Genomic DNA, 15,218 nt, shown 5'->3' with positions numbered 1-15,218 from the left:
TTAATAAAAAAGAAACAGGTCCGAAATGGAGTTACTTGTGCTAAACCCTAGGTCAACGAACCAAGTGTTAACCAAGTTAATACCTAACCTAACTGATGTTTCAGCCTCTCCCTAGAATGTGACCTTTAAACAGTCAATATGGAATTAACATAGGGGGCATTAGTGAGGAAATCTGTTTGACAGATCCCACCTTTCTCCTAAAGGAAGGTAACCTTGCCCGAAACAATCCCTTTTTGCTAGAATCTTCCTTTTTCCACCCTCTTCTGTCTGTAAAAGCTTCCATTTGTACAGCTCCTTGGAGCCCCTTTCCTTTTTTTTTTTTTATCTTTTTCCTCTTTTTGGCTGTACCACACAACATGTGGGATCTTACTTCCCCAACCAGGGATCGAACCTGTGCCCCTGCATTGGAAGCACAGAGTCTTAACCACTGGATTGCCAGGGAAGTCCCTGGAGCTCCTTTCTGTTTTCTAAGTGGGATGCTGCCTGAGTCATGAATCCTTGAATAAAGTCAAATAGATCTTCAGATTTACTCAGTTGAATTTGGTTTTTAACACCATTAATAGGATTCTGTGTGTATTCACAAGTGGACAAGCTCTCATTCATGTTCCTTACAGCGTTGCTGGAAGGTAAGACCTGATTGCTGAGAAGTGCCTGGTGCGGGACCTAGCCGGCAGCCATCGTCATCGTGGGGAAAGGTCATTCCTTTGCACTTTGGTGCTGTTTTCTTCCCACTGTGCCAGGCACTGCCTGGATGTCAGGGAACTTTATGGGGACCCAGGGCACAGTCTTACCTGGAAAGGCCTCCCTGATGAGCTGAGTCAGCTGCTCCACAATTTGCAGCACGGCCACCTCACTCAGCCTCTCGTTGGGCACGTGTGGCGTGTCATCACTGCAAAACACCAGCAGCTCGGGAAGTGGCACGAGGAAAAGAAGGGACCGCTCCACCGTGAGCAAGCAGCTCTACCCGGACCCAGCTGCAGACTGGGCCTCAGACGGCTGCTGAGAGGGAGGCACTGGGCTGGTGTTGGGAGTCACACCGGGCCGAGTTCAAGCCCTCGCTCTGCCAGTAACCTGCTGTGGGTCCCTGGGCTAGTTGTTTAACCTCTCTGAGCTTCCATGAGCTCATCTGTAAAATAGGGACAATATGGAACTTCAAACAGAGTATCTGTGGGACTTCAGCAGAGGGTTCCAAAATCACTGCGCAGATTGGCTGCAGCCACGAAGTTAAAAGATGACAGCTCCTATGAAGAAAAGCTATGACAAACCTACACAGAATATTAAAAAGCAGAGACTTGACTTTACTGGCAAAGGTCTGTATACTCAGAGCTATGGTTTAGTCATGTACTGATGTAAGAGTTGGACCATAAAGAAGGCTGAGTGTCAAAGAGTTGATACTTTTGATCTGTGGTGTTGGAGAAGACTCTTCAGAGAGTCCCTTGGACAGCAAGATCAAACCAGTCCATCCTAAAGGAAATCAGTCCTAAATATTCATTGGAAGGACTGATGGTGCAGCTGAAGCTCCAGTACTTTGGTCACCTGATGCGAAGAGCCAACTCATTGGAAAAAATCCTGATGCTGGGAAAGATTGAAGGCCAAAGGAGAAGGAGGCAACAGAGGATGAGACGGTTGGATGGCATCATCGACTCAGTGGGGTGGAAAAGCCGATCTGAGTTCATTCCTTGACCCAAGGGTTCTAAGGAGTTTGGATCTGCCTTCATAATAAAGCATCCGGATGTACTCTAGCAGGTCCAGGGCCTGCCCCAGGACCATTTAGCCCCCACCCCACCCCCTATTTGACAGACCTAAATTCCTGGGTCAATCTTAGGTGCAGCAAGAAGGAGGAAGAAGAGGGAAGGGACACTTGGGGAAAGAAGGAGGAAGGGAGGTTTGGGGGGTGATAGGAGCCCCCACAATCTAAAGCCTGAGGACTCTGCTGGACTGCAGGGTGAAACAGCTGTGCCCCAAGACTCCCTGGGGAAGTTAACTAGCTGAATCACACGGAGACCACTACTGGCAGTCCACACTGGCTCACTTTCTGCCGGGTACTTGCCGTGTGTTGGACCCATATCCACTCATTTATTCTTCATAATAACCCTACAGTGGAGCTTCTGTTGTTACCCCATTTGACAGATAAAGAAACCAAGGCACCGAAAAGTGAAGAATCCTGCCTAAGAGTATACAGCCAGACAGTGGTGGAGCCAGGGTTTGAACCAGTCAGCCCGGCTCCAGCGTCTATGCTCATATCCATTACATCCTACAGTGTCTCTGATACCCTCATTAGGACAGCAAGAGGGGCCTTGGAGCCCTGTCCTCCCTGAGGACAGGCCAGGAATCCAAAGACATCGGAACAAAATTCCATTTTCCCCTAGTCTGGAGGATTTAATTCTGTGTGACAGAAAACATATCCAATTGCTGCAGGTTATTCCCCAAGGGATTGCGATTCTCCCAGGAGAGGCCAAATTTCTTAGAAACTGAAGAATTAAAAAGGGGCCCTAGAGGTCCTCTCATCCAATGTCATAACCTCTGCAAGTCCCAGAGATTTCCCAGAAAAATCATGCTTTTCTGTTAAAGGATGGTGAATTTCTCAGAGGGATCATGCCTTTTAGAATGTTACTCATTTCTCCAAGGGCCCCTTCTCAGGGAGCAGGGGCCAGAGTCATGGCCTAAAATTCACTTTCTCCTTGGATTGATTCCTGAGCCCCGGGAAACCAGGGCTGCCCAGGCTTCTCTGAGATACAGTCACATTTCTTAAGGGTCCAGCCTTACTCCACCCATTTCTGTCCATGTGAGGGTCATTCCGGTCACTCCCATGTCACAGTGAGAGACAGCTAGGGCCGTCGTGGGTTTGCTCCACCTTATGGAAGTGTCTATAGAGGCTAGAAGAGGGCGCAGGAAGCCAGAGCTCCAGCCAACCCTCCTCACCCGCTCTCTGGCTCACCACTTCCTACAGGAAGTCCTCCCAATTTCACCAGAGGAAGTCAGGGGCCCTGTGAAACTCCCCCACCCGCTCAGTGCCCCTCTCCCCTCGCTGGGATATCATGGTCAGTGACCTCGTCTGTATCACCCAGGAGACCTTGAGCTCCCTGAAGGAGGGTCGGGGTCCCTATTATCTCTGTTCCCCCATGTCTGCCCATGGGTAAGCACAGGGCAGGCTGATCTACCAAGAGAGGGAGAGAAGGATCGAGTGAGTGAAGGGGGGACCACGAGTGCTGAGGGAAGTTGGAGGACTTGCAGCAGTATCCTTGGAGGAGTAGCAGAAATGGCATCGCTATGGCTGAACTGAAATTGCCCCTCAAGCTCTCTCTATATGCAGGCCCAGCTCTGACCAGGGAGGACCCCCAAGGCCAGGCAGCCAGGGGTGGCCAACAGCTGGCCAGGACACTAGGTCCCAGTGCTGGCCCACATTCACCCCTTCTAACTGTCTCTTCTCCCTGCATTTGGATCTCTGGGGCTTGCAGCCCCTAAACTCTGGTGGGAGTGACACCAGAGTTCATCCCCCGACTTGAAATCCAGGGGTTCCCCACATGCCCAAACATGCCATGACCGTGTCCCCAGCCTCAGTGTGTGCCAAGTTCTGCTGAGGTGGGAGACACGAGGTCAAGGGCACAGACCCTGAAATCAGCCAGGCCCAGGCTCCCACGGACAAGCTTTGAGTTTCAGGTTCATCCTCTCTGCAACAGGGCTGGTGTGAGGACTAAGGGAGATGGTTGGGGCAGGTGCCAGGGGGCAGGGGGCACTCGCAGTGGCCAGGGAAGGGTAGCTGCGGTGAGGGCTCTCACCCGGTCCAGAGGATGAAGTCTGGCTCTGGCTCGATCTCCTTCATGGCGTAGATGGAGGAGTTGATGAGGATCCAGGGAGAATCGCAGAGGTAGTCGCCCCAGGGGCCTGCGTTGGGTACCGGCTGGGAGCCCGCAGACGGGCACACCTGGAGAGGGTCTTCAGACACCTTGTAGTTGGGGTCCAGGTGCAGGTCAGAGATGTGCCAGAACTTCCCTGCAGGGGCAAGGAGACCCCGCTAACATGGGCTCCTCCCTGAGCCTGGCTGGGGAGGGATCGGGGAACCCTGGGGTAGGAGAGGGGAGTTTACGCAGGTGAAAGGAAGTTTTCTCCGATCCAGGGCCAGGCTTTGCCCAGGGAGGCGCTGAGCAGAGCAGAAAATAGGCTTGGTTCTGTCCCTGACCTCTGACCTTTGACAAGACACTTTCTATCTCCCCACTTCAGTGTTCCCAGCAGCAGCAGCAGGGATTGGACTCTGTGACCTTCAGGAATCCTTTAGGAGTTATATGCAGAGTGCTTGTTTTAAAGCAAAGATGAGTTAAGCACCCAGGCTCTGGAACCACATACTAGCTGTGTGACTCTGGGTGAGATGCTTCACCTCTCTGAGCCAATAACTAGAGCTAAATGTTATGCTCTAGGGAAATATATACAAAAATCTGGGAGAAGGCTTACATACCAAAGGTATCATAAGATCTTGCTAATTAATACCAGCAAAAAGCTGGGGAATATGTGTGGAAATAAAAAAAGAAAGAAGGCTGAGCACCGAAGAATTGATGTGTTTGAACTGTGGTGTTGGAGAAGACTCTTGGACTGCAAGGATATTAAACCAGTCAATCCTAAAGGAAATCAACCCTGAATATTCATGGGAAGGACTAATGCCGAAGCTGAAGCTTCAATACTATGGCCACCTGATACAAAGAGCTGACTTATTAGAAAAGACCCTGATGCTGGGAAAGATTGAAGGCAGGAGGAGAAGGGAACAACAGAGGATGAGATGGTTGGATGGCATCACCAACTCAATGGACATGAGTTTGAGCAGGCTCCCAGAGATAGTGATAGACAGGGAAGCCTGGCGTGCTGCAGTCCATGGGGTCACAAAGAGTCGGACACGACTCAGCGACTGAACAACAAAAATGTGTGGAAATGGTGTTTATGAGTACTAGACCAGAAAAGGTGGAATGTCGTTTCAGACTGGCTTGAATTTCTCATTGTGGGCCTACTTGTTAGTGACTCTGGATGTGAGGTGAAATGCCAAAAATCTCTAGGTGTAACACAAAGAAGGGAATCTAAAGAAATGGGCTTTGGAGTGGCTTTCTCATCTGCACCTAGCACAGGGCTTGGTGTAAGTGGTTTCAATGATGCCTATTGAAGGAGAGGTTGAACAGGTTTGGCCTCTCCCCTAATTCCTGTTTCCAGAATTTCCTCACTTTCCACCATTGCTCTTACTTCCTCCTCCACTTCTTGTGTCACTCAGCGCCAATAGTCAACACCCACCCATCCCGGTAAAATGGGCCCGGGCCTGGGAGTCTGCCTTCTATTGCTTTCAGGGTTGGCTAGCCAGTCCTCGACTCTTTCCACCCTCCCTCCCCCCTCCCCCAGTGACTCTAAGGCCAAAGGTAAAGTCTGGACCCTGATCTCACTCCCGGATGCTTCTGAGCTTTGGCCCACCTCTCCTGATCTAAACCTGGTCTCCGGAAAGAATCAGAAACTTGTTCATACCAAAGTGCACACGACTGATTAAACAAACCGTGGTCCCTCCCACAGTCATTATATAATCATCCTCCTCACAGCCCTGAAGGGATTGATCATTATCCCCTTTCCATTTTGGTGGTAAGCAAACGAAGGTTCAGAGGTCAACATGCTTGAGATCACAAGGTAAATGCTGGGGATCAGGGGAAGTCCTCTGGCTCCCTAATCACTCCCAGGAAAATGTGATTGCTAAAGGGGTAAAACCAATGTCTTTTATTTTAACTCTTTTTGTAGATCATCTATGCCTGCATTTTAAGATTTTACTCTAACTGACAGTCTTTGTTTATAACGGGGGGAATTAAAATTTTTCACATGAATTGTGATCAGTAACATATTTGAAATTACTCCTATAGGGGCAACATCCTAAGGCAGAGAAAAGAAAGCAACCACCTCATTTCATCAAGAAAAATGGGCAGAGTTGGGGGGCTTTCCTGCCGGCGGTGGTAAGTGGGTCACACCTGCTTTCAGTCAGGCCGGCCAGGCTGGCTACGGAAGCTTGAGAAGCTTTTCCCTTCTTTCTGGCACGCGGGCCCCTTGCTTCCTCTGCAGACCACACAGAGGTCATCCCTTTGCCTCAAGCGGGCACTTTCTCAGCTAACCACAAACACGGAGCAGTTCTTCCCCTTTGATGTCAGCCCTCAAAGTTCTCAACGAGTGTTTCTTCACTTCAGAAACTCCTTGTCTGTGGCTCAAGAGTCAGCTGTTGGTTGGGCTCTTCCAGCAAGTTCCGGACTAGTCAGTGTAGAACTGGAACTCCTTCCAGGCTCCTTTGTGCTTCCTGTGACCTCTGTGTGCATACGTGAATGTGCGTGTGCATGTGCATGTGTGTGTGTGTGTGTGTGTGTAGATGCTTGCCTTTATGCCCACGGCCTCAAAGGCTTGACTTTGGGAGAGGTCAGGAGGGTGGAAAGAATGGCAGAGAGGGCCAGAGATTCAGACACGGGCTCCACCTTAGGCTCCAGTCTCCTCACTGTGGAGGCCAACCATAGACCCCTCCTCTTCTCCTTGGCCAACCCAGCCCACTCTCTCTCTTCACGGGCCCTCTTTCCTGACTCCTCTGCCACTTTCCCCAGTCCTCTCGGGTCATTGCACGCTGCCTTCTCTTCTTCATTCAGGTCTCAGCTGGAGAACCATCTCCTCAGATAAGACTTCTCTGACTGCCTTTGCTCAAGTTCCACTTCTTCCCACCCATCTGGTCTCCAGCTGGGTGACTCCAAATGACTCCCCCATTCTATTTTTTCAGAGCACTCTCACACATGAAATTATTTTGTTGACTTGCTTGTTGGACATCTAACCTGTCTACAGTGTCAGAGTGCTTGATTCCAGAATGCTTTCATAATATATCTATGCTACCCATAAGAGACAGGAGCCACAGGCTTCTATGGAATTAGTCACAGACTATAAGGAATTGAGGTCTAATTATCATGTCATGGAAAAGAAGGTGGGCACAAGGACCCTGAAGAGGGAGGCAGGTTACTGGGTTTCTCATCTGGGGCCCCTTGGACTGCAAGTAGATCAAACCAGTTAATCCTAAAGGAAATCAATCCTGAATATTCATTAGAAAGACTGATGTTGAAGCTGAAGCTCCCATACTTTGGCCACCTGATGCAAAGAGCTGGCTCATTAGAAAGACCCTGATTCTGGGAAAGACAGGAGGCAGGAGGAGAAGGGGATGGCAAAGGATGAGATGGTTGGATGGCATCACTGACTCAATGGACATGAGTTTGAGCAAGCTCCGAGACGTGGTGAAAGACAGGCAGACCTAGTGTGCTGCAGCCCATGGGGTTGCAAAGAGTTGGAGATGACTGAGTGACTAAACAACAATCCAGGCCGAGGACCCTGAGCAGGCCAGCTGGACTGAGGGTGTTTGACATCCAGCCTACTTCTCTGTAACCATCAAATAAGACAGTGAACAAGAAAGGGCCTGTCCAAAGCACATGAAAAGATGCTCAACATCACTAATTACTAGAGAAATGCAAATAAAAACTGGTCACACGAGTCAGAAGGGCCATCATTAAAAAGTCTACAAACAATAAATGCTGGAGGCGATGTGGAAAAAATGAAACGCTCATACATTGTTGGTGGGAATGCAAACTGGTACAGCCACTATGCAGTAGAGTATGGAAGTTCCTTAAAAAACTGAAAATAGAACTATTATATGATCCAGCAGTCCCACTCCTGGGCATATACCCAGAAAAGAAGATAATTTGAAAAGATGCATGCACTCCCATATTTATTGCAGCACTATTCACTATGGCCAGGACATAGAAGCAACCTAAATGTCCACCGACAGAGGACTGGATAAAGAAGATGTGGTATATATATACAATGGAATATTACTCAGCCATTAAAAAGAACAAAACAATGCCACTTGCAGCAACATGGATGGGCCTAGAGATTCTCATTGGAGAAGGAAATGGCAACCCACTCCAGTATTCTTGCCCGAAAAATCATATGGACGGAGGAGCCTGGTGGGCTAAGCCCCTTGGGGCTGCTAAGAGTGGGACACGACTGAGGGACTAACACACAGAGATTCTCATACTGAGTGAAGTCAGATAGAGAAAGACAGATATCATATGATATCACTTATATGTGGAATCTAAAAAAAAAGGGGGGGTACAAATGAATTTATCTACAAAACAGAAATAGATTTACAGAGGTAGAAAATAAACTTAACGGTTGGGGGGAGGTAATGAGGGGGGAGGGATAAACTGGAAGACTGGGAATTGACACACACACTACCGTATATAAAATAGATACTAATAAGGACCTACTGTGTAGCACAAGGAACTCTACTCAGCGCTCTGTGATGGCCTGTGTGGTAGGGAAATCTCAAAAGGAGTGGATTTATGTGTTTGCTTAGCAGTTTCACTTTTTCCCAGATTCACACCTGTGATTGGCACAACATTGTAGATCGATCATACTTCAATAAAAATTTTAAAAAAGGAAAATATGATGTTTAATTTCTGTACATATTTTATTCATATGAAAGTCAGTGGTGTTCACTCTTTGTAACCCCATGGACTATACAGTCCATGGAATTCTCCAGGCCAGAATACTGCAGTGGATAGCTTTTCCCTTCTCCAGGGGTTCTTCCCAACCCAGCAATCAAACCCAGGTCTCCCACATTGCAGGAGGATTCTTTACCAGCTGAACCACAAGGGAATCTCAAGAATATTGGATTGGGTAGCCTATCCTTCTCCAGCAGATCTTCCCAAACCAGGAATCTAACTGAAGTCTCCTGCATTGCAGGTGGATTCTTTACCAACTGAGCTATCAGGGAAGTCCACTGATGAATATATAGTAATTTAATCAATGCTACTGATGGACTGATGCTGAAGCCGAAACTCCAGTACTTTGGCCACCTAATTCGAAGAACTGACTCATTGGAAAAGGTCCTGATGCTGGGCAAGATTGAAGGCAGGAGGAGAAGGGGATGACAGAGGATGAGATCGTTGGATGGCCTTACCGACTCGATGGACATGAGTTTGAGCAAGCTCCAGGTGTTGGTGATGTACAGGGAAGCCTGGCGTGCTGCAGTCCTTGGGATTGCATAGAGTCGGACACGACTGAGTGACTGAATTCAACTGAATCAATGCTACATAATATTTATATTGCTTTCAGTTTTGGTTTTTTTTACCTATTGTAAATTACAATGCTTTTTTACTTCTTTACTTTTTAAAAACATTTTTTGGAGTATAAGTTGATTTACAGTGTTGTGTTTGTTTCTGCTAGACAACGAAGTGAATCAGTTGTGCATATACATGTGTCTACTTTGTTTGATTCTTATCCCATGTGGGTCATTGCGGAGGGCTGAAGGGAGTTCCCTGTCCTAGCCTGTAGGTTATAATGCTTTTTTCCTTAAGGATAAAAACTCCAGTAGAGAAATATGTGAATATCTCAAGGCTTTTATGCATGTACTAGATATCCCACTGAAGAAGTGGATATTATATAAAATGTTTGCCAATTTGGTTGGTGAAAAATGAGACCTCATTAGTTATTTTGCATTTCTTGAATTTCTAGTGAATTTGAATAGTTTAAATATTTATTTAAAATTGGCCACTTGTATTTTGTTGTTGTTTATTGGCCACTTGTATTTCTTTTTTGGTGACTTCTCTACTTGTGTGTTCTTTGCCCATTTCTATTGAAAGAAAGAAAGTGAATGTCATCCAGTCACGTTTGACTCTTTGTGAACTTATTGGGCTATCCATGGAATTCTCCAGGCCAGAATACTGGAGTGAGTAGCCTTTCCCTTCTCCAGGGGATCTTCCCAACCCAGGGATTGAACCCAGGGTCTCCTGCATTGCCGGTGGATTCTTTATTTCTATTGAGGTGTTCCATTATTTTTCTTCATTTGTAAGAGCCTGTGTCTATATAATATTAACCCTTTATCTATCATATATGCTGTAACGTTGGAAGCGGGGATAAAGACTTCCTTTTCTGCTTCTCCTGCTAAGTAAAATTAAGTCAAAGTAGCAGAATACAAAACTATATATGTAGTGTGGCAGTCATTTTATTTTTAAAAGCACATAAAAATGAAGAGAAATATTTATAAGGAACTCGATGAAAAAGTTAATGATTTTCTTTTTTATACTTTTTTCTATTTTTCCTTTTTTTTTAAAATCAGTGAAGATATTTAAATTACACTTGGTGTGTGCTTTTCCTCCCAGTTAGATTATAAGTTCCTAGGGGACAGAGATAACGATGCTTCGCTTGTCCCCTGCAGTGACTTACAGTTGTCTGACAAATAAATACAACGGTGAATTAACATTTTAATTTATGTGACTGTAAGAGCTTTACTCTCAGAGGTATTTTCTTGTTACTCTCACTGTGGTCTTGGTTGGTTGCCCTGGGAAGCAGAGGAATTAAATAGCTGTTTAAGAGACTAATTTTAGAAGAGGCAGTGTGTGGTGCTCAGGATATAGCTATAGGAAGCAACCTTGGAAGCTGTCAATTAACATCTTCAGTTAACCTCCTGGCCTGGTCCCTCAAGCTCTCTCCGAGTCTTGCTCATGAAATATAGAAACCCACTGACACCAGCCAGATACAGGTGCACCTGTGCCATTGTCATTCAGACCCCATTGTTAGACAAAATCCTACTAAAATAAAAACTTCCTTCTCTACGTATTTTTTTTTCCAGGAGATCTTTTTTAAAATATTTATTTGACCGCATCAGGTCTTAGTTGTGGCACATGGGTTTAGTTGCTCTGAGGTATGTGGGATCCTAGTTCCCCGACCAGGGATCAAACCCATGTTCTCTGCATAGCAAGGCGGATTCTTAACCACTGGACTACCAGGGAAGTCTCTTTACTTTTTAATAATTAAAAAAAAAAAAATCAGTCTCAGAGCCATCCCTGTAGTCACTAGTGATCTAATGATGAAAAAACACAGGACTTCAGATTTGTGGTCTCAGCAGCTGGAGAAATTGGCACTTGACACCACACTCATGGCTTCCCATTGTTACATGGTGTTTCCAATACAGGGTAAAAAGGGCATTTCTGGGATTATTTTGTACCTAGGCTTGGTCCAAGTGCAGCAAAAGCATCCCATCATTGTCTGAGAGGACACTGAGCTATTGCAGGGGGTGGTCAGGGATGGTTTCAGTTGAGTTTCCCGCAAATGGGCAAAGGCAACAGTTAAGTAACATGGCAAAGTAGCTGAGAAATGATATTTCATTTCATAAAGTTGGGGTTCACAGTTGCTAGCATATTAGGATCAACTCTCCTAATGTTTTTGCCTCAAATTAAAATGGGTTAGAAGTCAAGCTCTTTGAGGATAAGCTCCAAGTGAGGACAGTGAGCTATTGGATGTTCAGCACCCTTCATGCTTTAGGCAGCAAAGCCAGTCATCGGAAGACTAGTGTATGGCTTTGCCTGGAAGGGCCATCTCTCCTGAATAACAGATTATGGCCCTGGTAGAAAAGTGCTCCTTGGGACTCCCCTGGTGGTCCAGTGGATGAGACTCCATGCGGAGGGGGCCCGAGTTCAATCCCTGGCCGGGGAACTAAGATCCCACATACCATAATTAAGCCCACGTGCCGCAACTACTGAGCCCATGTGTGCCAACAAAGACCCAGAACAGCCAAAATAGATAAAAACTAAGTATTTTTTTAAAAAGAAGAAAGTAAATTGCTTCTTGACATTATTATTGGTCAGCTCTCAAAAAAAGAATAGCGTGGTGAGAAAGAAAGGTGGAGTCAGTCAAGGCCTAGACACCTTCAGAGGCAGTTGGGGACTTCTCCAAGTGCTCCATTCACCAAGGAGAGGCCCTGTTTATCTACTTTCAGTTTTGTTTTTTTTTTAATTTTCGGCCACATTCCATAGCATGTGAGACCTTAGTTCCCTGACTAGGGATTGAACCCACGCCTTCTGCATTAGAAGGCAGAGTTTTAACCACTGGACAACTGGGGAAGTCCCTGCATGCTGCTAAGTTGCTTCAGAACGTGTCTGACTCTTTGCACCTCTATGAACTGTAGCCTGCCAGGTTCCTCTGACCATGGGATTCTCCAGGCAAGAATACTGGAGTGGGTTGCCATTTCCTCCTCCAGCACATCTTCCCAACCCAGGTATCCAACCGGTCTCTTATGTCCCCTGCATAGGCAGGTGGGTTCTTTTACCACTAGCGCCCCCTGGGGAAAGCCCCTATCCACCTTCAATTCTGACGACACACAATATGGTTTCCTGATATTTTCTGGTGGGCTTCCCATAATGTTTTTCCTCCTTCTCCTCCTACACTCTCCCCTCAACATCTCTCTCCATACGACTTGCTTGAATCCCCTCTATTACTGTATTTGAAAAAAATGTATAATATTTTCAAATAAATCACTGTGTTCCACCAGAAAAAAAAAGGGGGGGGGGGGTGGTTTGTCCAGAAGGCTCTCCACACACCACTGTCCCTGGCAATTACCCCCATGAACCGAAGTGAGACTGGTAGGGTGTGGGGAGGTGGGCACTTTGACACTTTATCCTTTGGACCAGAGATTTTCAAACATTACCTACCATTCAGACACCCCACCTGGGGAAATCGCATGAAAATTAAGAAACTTTCTATATCCATACTGCTTGAATCTTTTACAGTAAGAAAGTATTCTCAAAATCCTTGAGTTTTAAGAAAAGGCACCAATCTTAGCTATCACTATTATTCATTAATCATTGAGATTATAAATAAATTTGGCCTCAAGTACAATGAGTGATTGAGGGCACAGACCTGGTTGGAATTCCAGCTCCAGTGCTCACAAACTGGGTGAACACTGTGCCAATTTCTTCATCTGTAAAATGGGGGCAACAGCGCCCCCTACCTTTTACAGTTATTGTAAGGTTTAAAACGAGAGAATATGGGAGAATGCATAAGCCCTCAGCAATGCAAAGCAGCAATTACTCCGAACTTGACCACTGGGGATCCTGCAGTTCTGCTTTCACCACAGAAGGGAGACGGGATCAGAGGGGTGGCTGTGTCCTTCTCCTGCCTGCTCCAGCATCCCCTCAGCTGCTGTCCTCTGCAGGTAAAGGTCCGGGGCCAGGAACAATGAGAAGACAAATCCTGTGCTCTCCTGGCTGGTTCTACTTGAGGAGAAGGCTGGTGGGCACAGCATACCCTCTAGCTTTAATTCTGAGAGTTCAACTCTGCTCCCTGTGCCTGAGCAGGCAAAACAGTCTCTTGGCCCTCCTTCTTCACCAAGGTGTCACCAGGCTAACTTTGTACACTGGGGACAACAGATACAGAACCCAGAGCCTAATCCCTTGGTAAGGCCCAGGGAAACGTCTGAGAACTGGCGGGGGTTGGGGGGGGGGTGGTTGTTGTGGGAAGCATTGGTTCCAAAATTCAGGGGAAAAAATCTGTGCCATCAAAACCAACAATCTATTTCAAATGCAATATTTTAAAATGTCATTAAAAATTTCCTAAGACTCTGAGCTCCCAATGCAGGCGGTCAAGGTTCAATCCTTGGTCAAGGAATGAGACCCCACGTGCCAAGCCAAGAGTTCACCTGCCACAACTAAAGATCCTGCATGCTATGACAAAGATCGCAGATCCCTTGTGCTGCAACTAAGACATTGGGTAGCCAAATAAATAAACAATATTAATATATTTAATATATTTTAAAAAATTATTTTTAGAAGTCATTAAAAATTATATATAATGTGAGATCCTTTTACTGATTCATGATGGGGTGGAGGAGATGAAAAAAATCATTCCTAGAGTCTAAGATAGTCTTAAAATGTCTGAAAGATGAGTTTGTTTATGGTCAGAGACAAGAAGAGGAAGGCAGGAAAACATCTGCCATTTATTTAGCACCTACTGAAGGTCAGATGCTGTGCCAAGCCCTCTGCTTATGTAGCCTCACAGCAAAATTATGAAATACGTTCTATTATCATACCCATTTTACAGATGAGGAAACTGAGCTAGTTAGTGGCAGACCTATGATTCATACTGTACTTGAAAAGAAATGATCACAGTGCACTTTGCCACTAGCTAGCCATGTGACCTTAGATATTTTTTTAAAAAAAGGTCTCAAACTTTTATAGCACATTGCAGTGTAAGTGCATGATCTCACCTTATTTAATCTCTCCTCCTATAGTATTATCCTTATTTTACAGGTAGTGAAATAGAGACTCAAGGTCACATAGATATTAAAAGGTGGTACCTAGGTTTTCTGGCTTAAGGCAGTGGATTGTTTTTGAAAGGACATGCATGAAATTTGAAATCAGAGAAATCTTGTTTTGAATCCTGGCTACACAGGCAATGGCAACTTAAACAAGAGATTTCCTCAGCTGAGCCTCTGTGTCCTCATTTCTGTAAAATGGGGATAACGATACTAGTAGAAAAGGGGTGGATGGCCATGCAGTGGACAAACCAGGCTGTGTGCCTAATCCCTGGACTGCTCTGCTCCTTGGGCCTCAGGTTTTCTTCTCTTCTGGAGCCTCTTTTTTCTGAAGTGTAAGATTTGTGTATTACACAAAGGTTATCTGAGGGCCGTTCCAGGTTTAACTGCCTGTGATTCCATGACTTGCCTGTTATGCGTGCAACCTACCATAAAGCAATATTGGTCCCAATTTCAGTCCTTTGTGGGGATTTTTTTTTTTCTGCTTTGGTTTTACAGTAGGTCCTTGCTGGTTATCTATTTTATTTCTTATTTTTATTTTATTATATATTATATTACATTATATATTTATTATATATATAATAAAATAAAAATAAGAAATAAAAAATATATATATATATTTTGACTACACCATGCAAGACGTTCGTTCTCTGACCACGGATCGAATTCATGACCCCTGCATTGGAAGCACAGAGTCTTAACCACTGGGCTGCCAAGGAAGTTCCCTGGTTATCTGTTTTAAAAACAGCAGTGTGTACATGTCAATCCCAACCTCCCAATTTATCCCCCCACCCTTTCCCCTGGTAACCATAAATCCATTCTCTAAGTCTGTGAGTTTGTTCTTGTTTTGTAAATAAGTTCATTTGGACTTTTTTTTTTTTTTTTAGATTTGCATATAAGCTATTGGAGAAGGAAATGGCAACCCACTCCAGTATTCTCACCTGGAGAATCCCATGGACAGAGAGGAGCCTGGCAGGCCCCAGTCCATGGGGGTCATAAAGAGTTGGACATGACTGAGCGACTAAATAACAATAAAAATAATAAGCTATCAGTTTTGATGCTAAGCAATGATCCCAAACACTTCAATTATAAC

At 45.6% G+C, this 15,218-nt stretch overlaps 1 protein-coding gene and 1 long non-coding RNA gene across 4 annotated transcripts in view; one reads left to right on the top strand and one right to left on the bottom strand.

Annotated features, from left to right (window-relative positions):
* The window catches only part of SMPDL3B (sphingomyelin phosphodiesterase acid like 3B), a 28,994-nt gene that overhangs the window by 10,459 nt on the left and 3,317 nt on the right, over positions 1–15,218 (bottom strand). For 2 of the 3 annotated variants that reach the window (XM_043909433.1, XM_043909434.1), the window contains exons 2-3: positions 3,780–3,993; positions 792–889 (exon numbers count right to left, since the gene is read on the bottom strand). The exons of the other annotated variant lie outside the window; for it this stretch is intronic. In XM_043909433.1, the coding sequence (XP_043765368.1) occupies positions 792–889; positions 3,780–3,993 (312 nt within the window). The remainder of the gene's footprint in view (positions 1–791; positions 890–3,779; positions 3,994–15,218) is intronic. 3 annotated transcript variants of the gene reach the window in all.
* Positions 5,572–8,975, top strand: LOC122698436. The gene is made up of 3 exons (XR_006342333.1): positions 5,572–5,652; positions 5,880–5,969; positions 8,779–8,975. It is a non-coding gene; the product is annotated as an uncharacterized LOC122698436 (long non-coding RNA).

The sequence above is a fragment of the Cervus elaphus genome, chromosome 8, assembly GCF_910594005.1.
Source record: "Cervus elaphus chromosome 8, mCerEla1.1, whole genome shotgun sequence".
Taxonomy (NCBI): Eukaryota; Metazoa; Chordata; class Mammalia; order Artiodactyla; family Cervidae; genus Cervus; species Cervus elaphus.
This window is presented reverse-complemented; position numbering and strand designations above follow the sequence as displayed.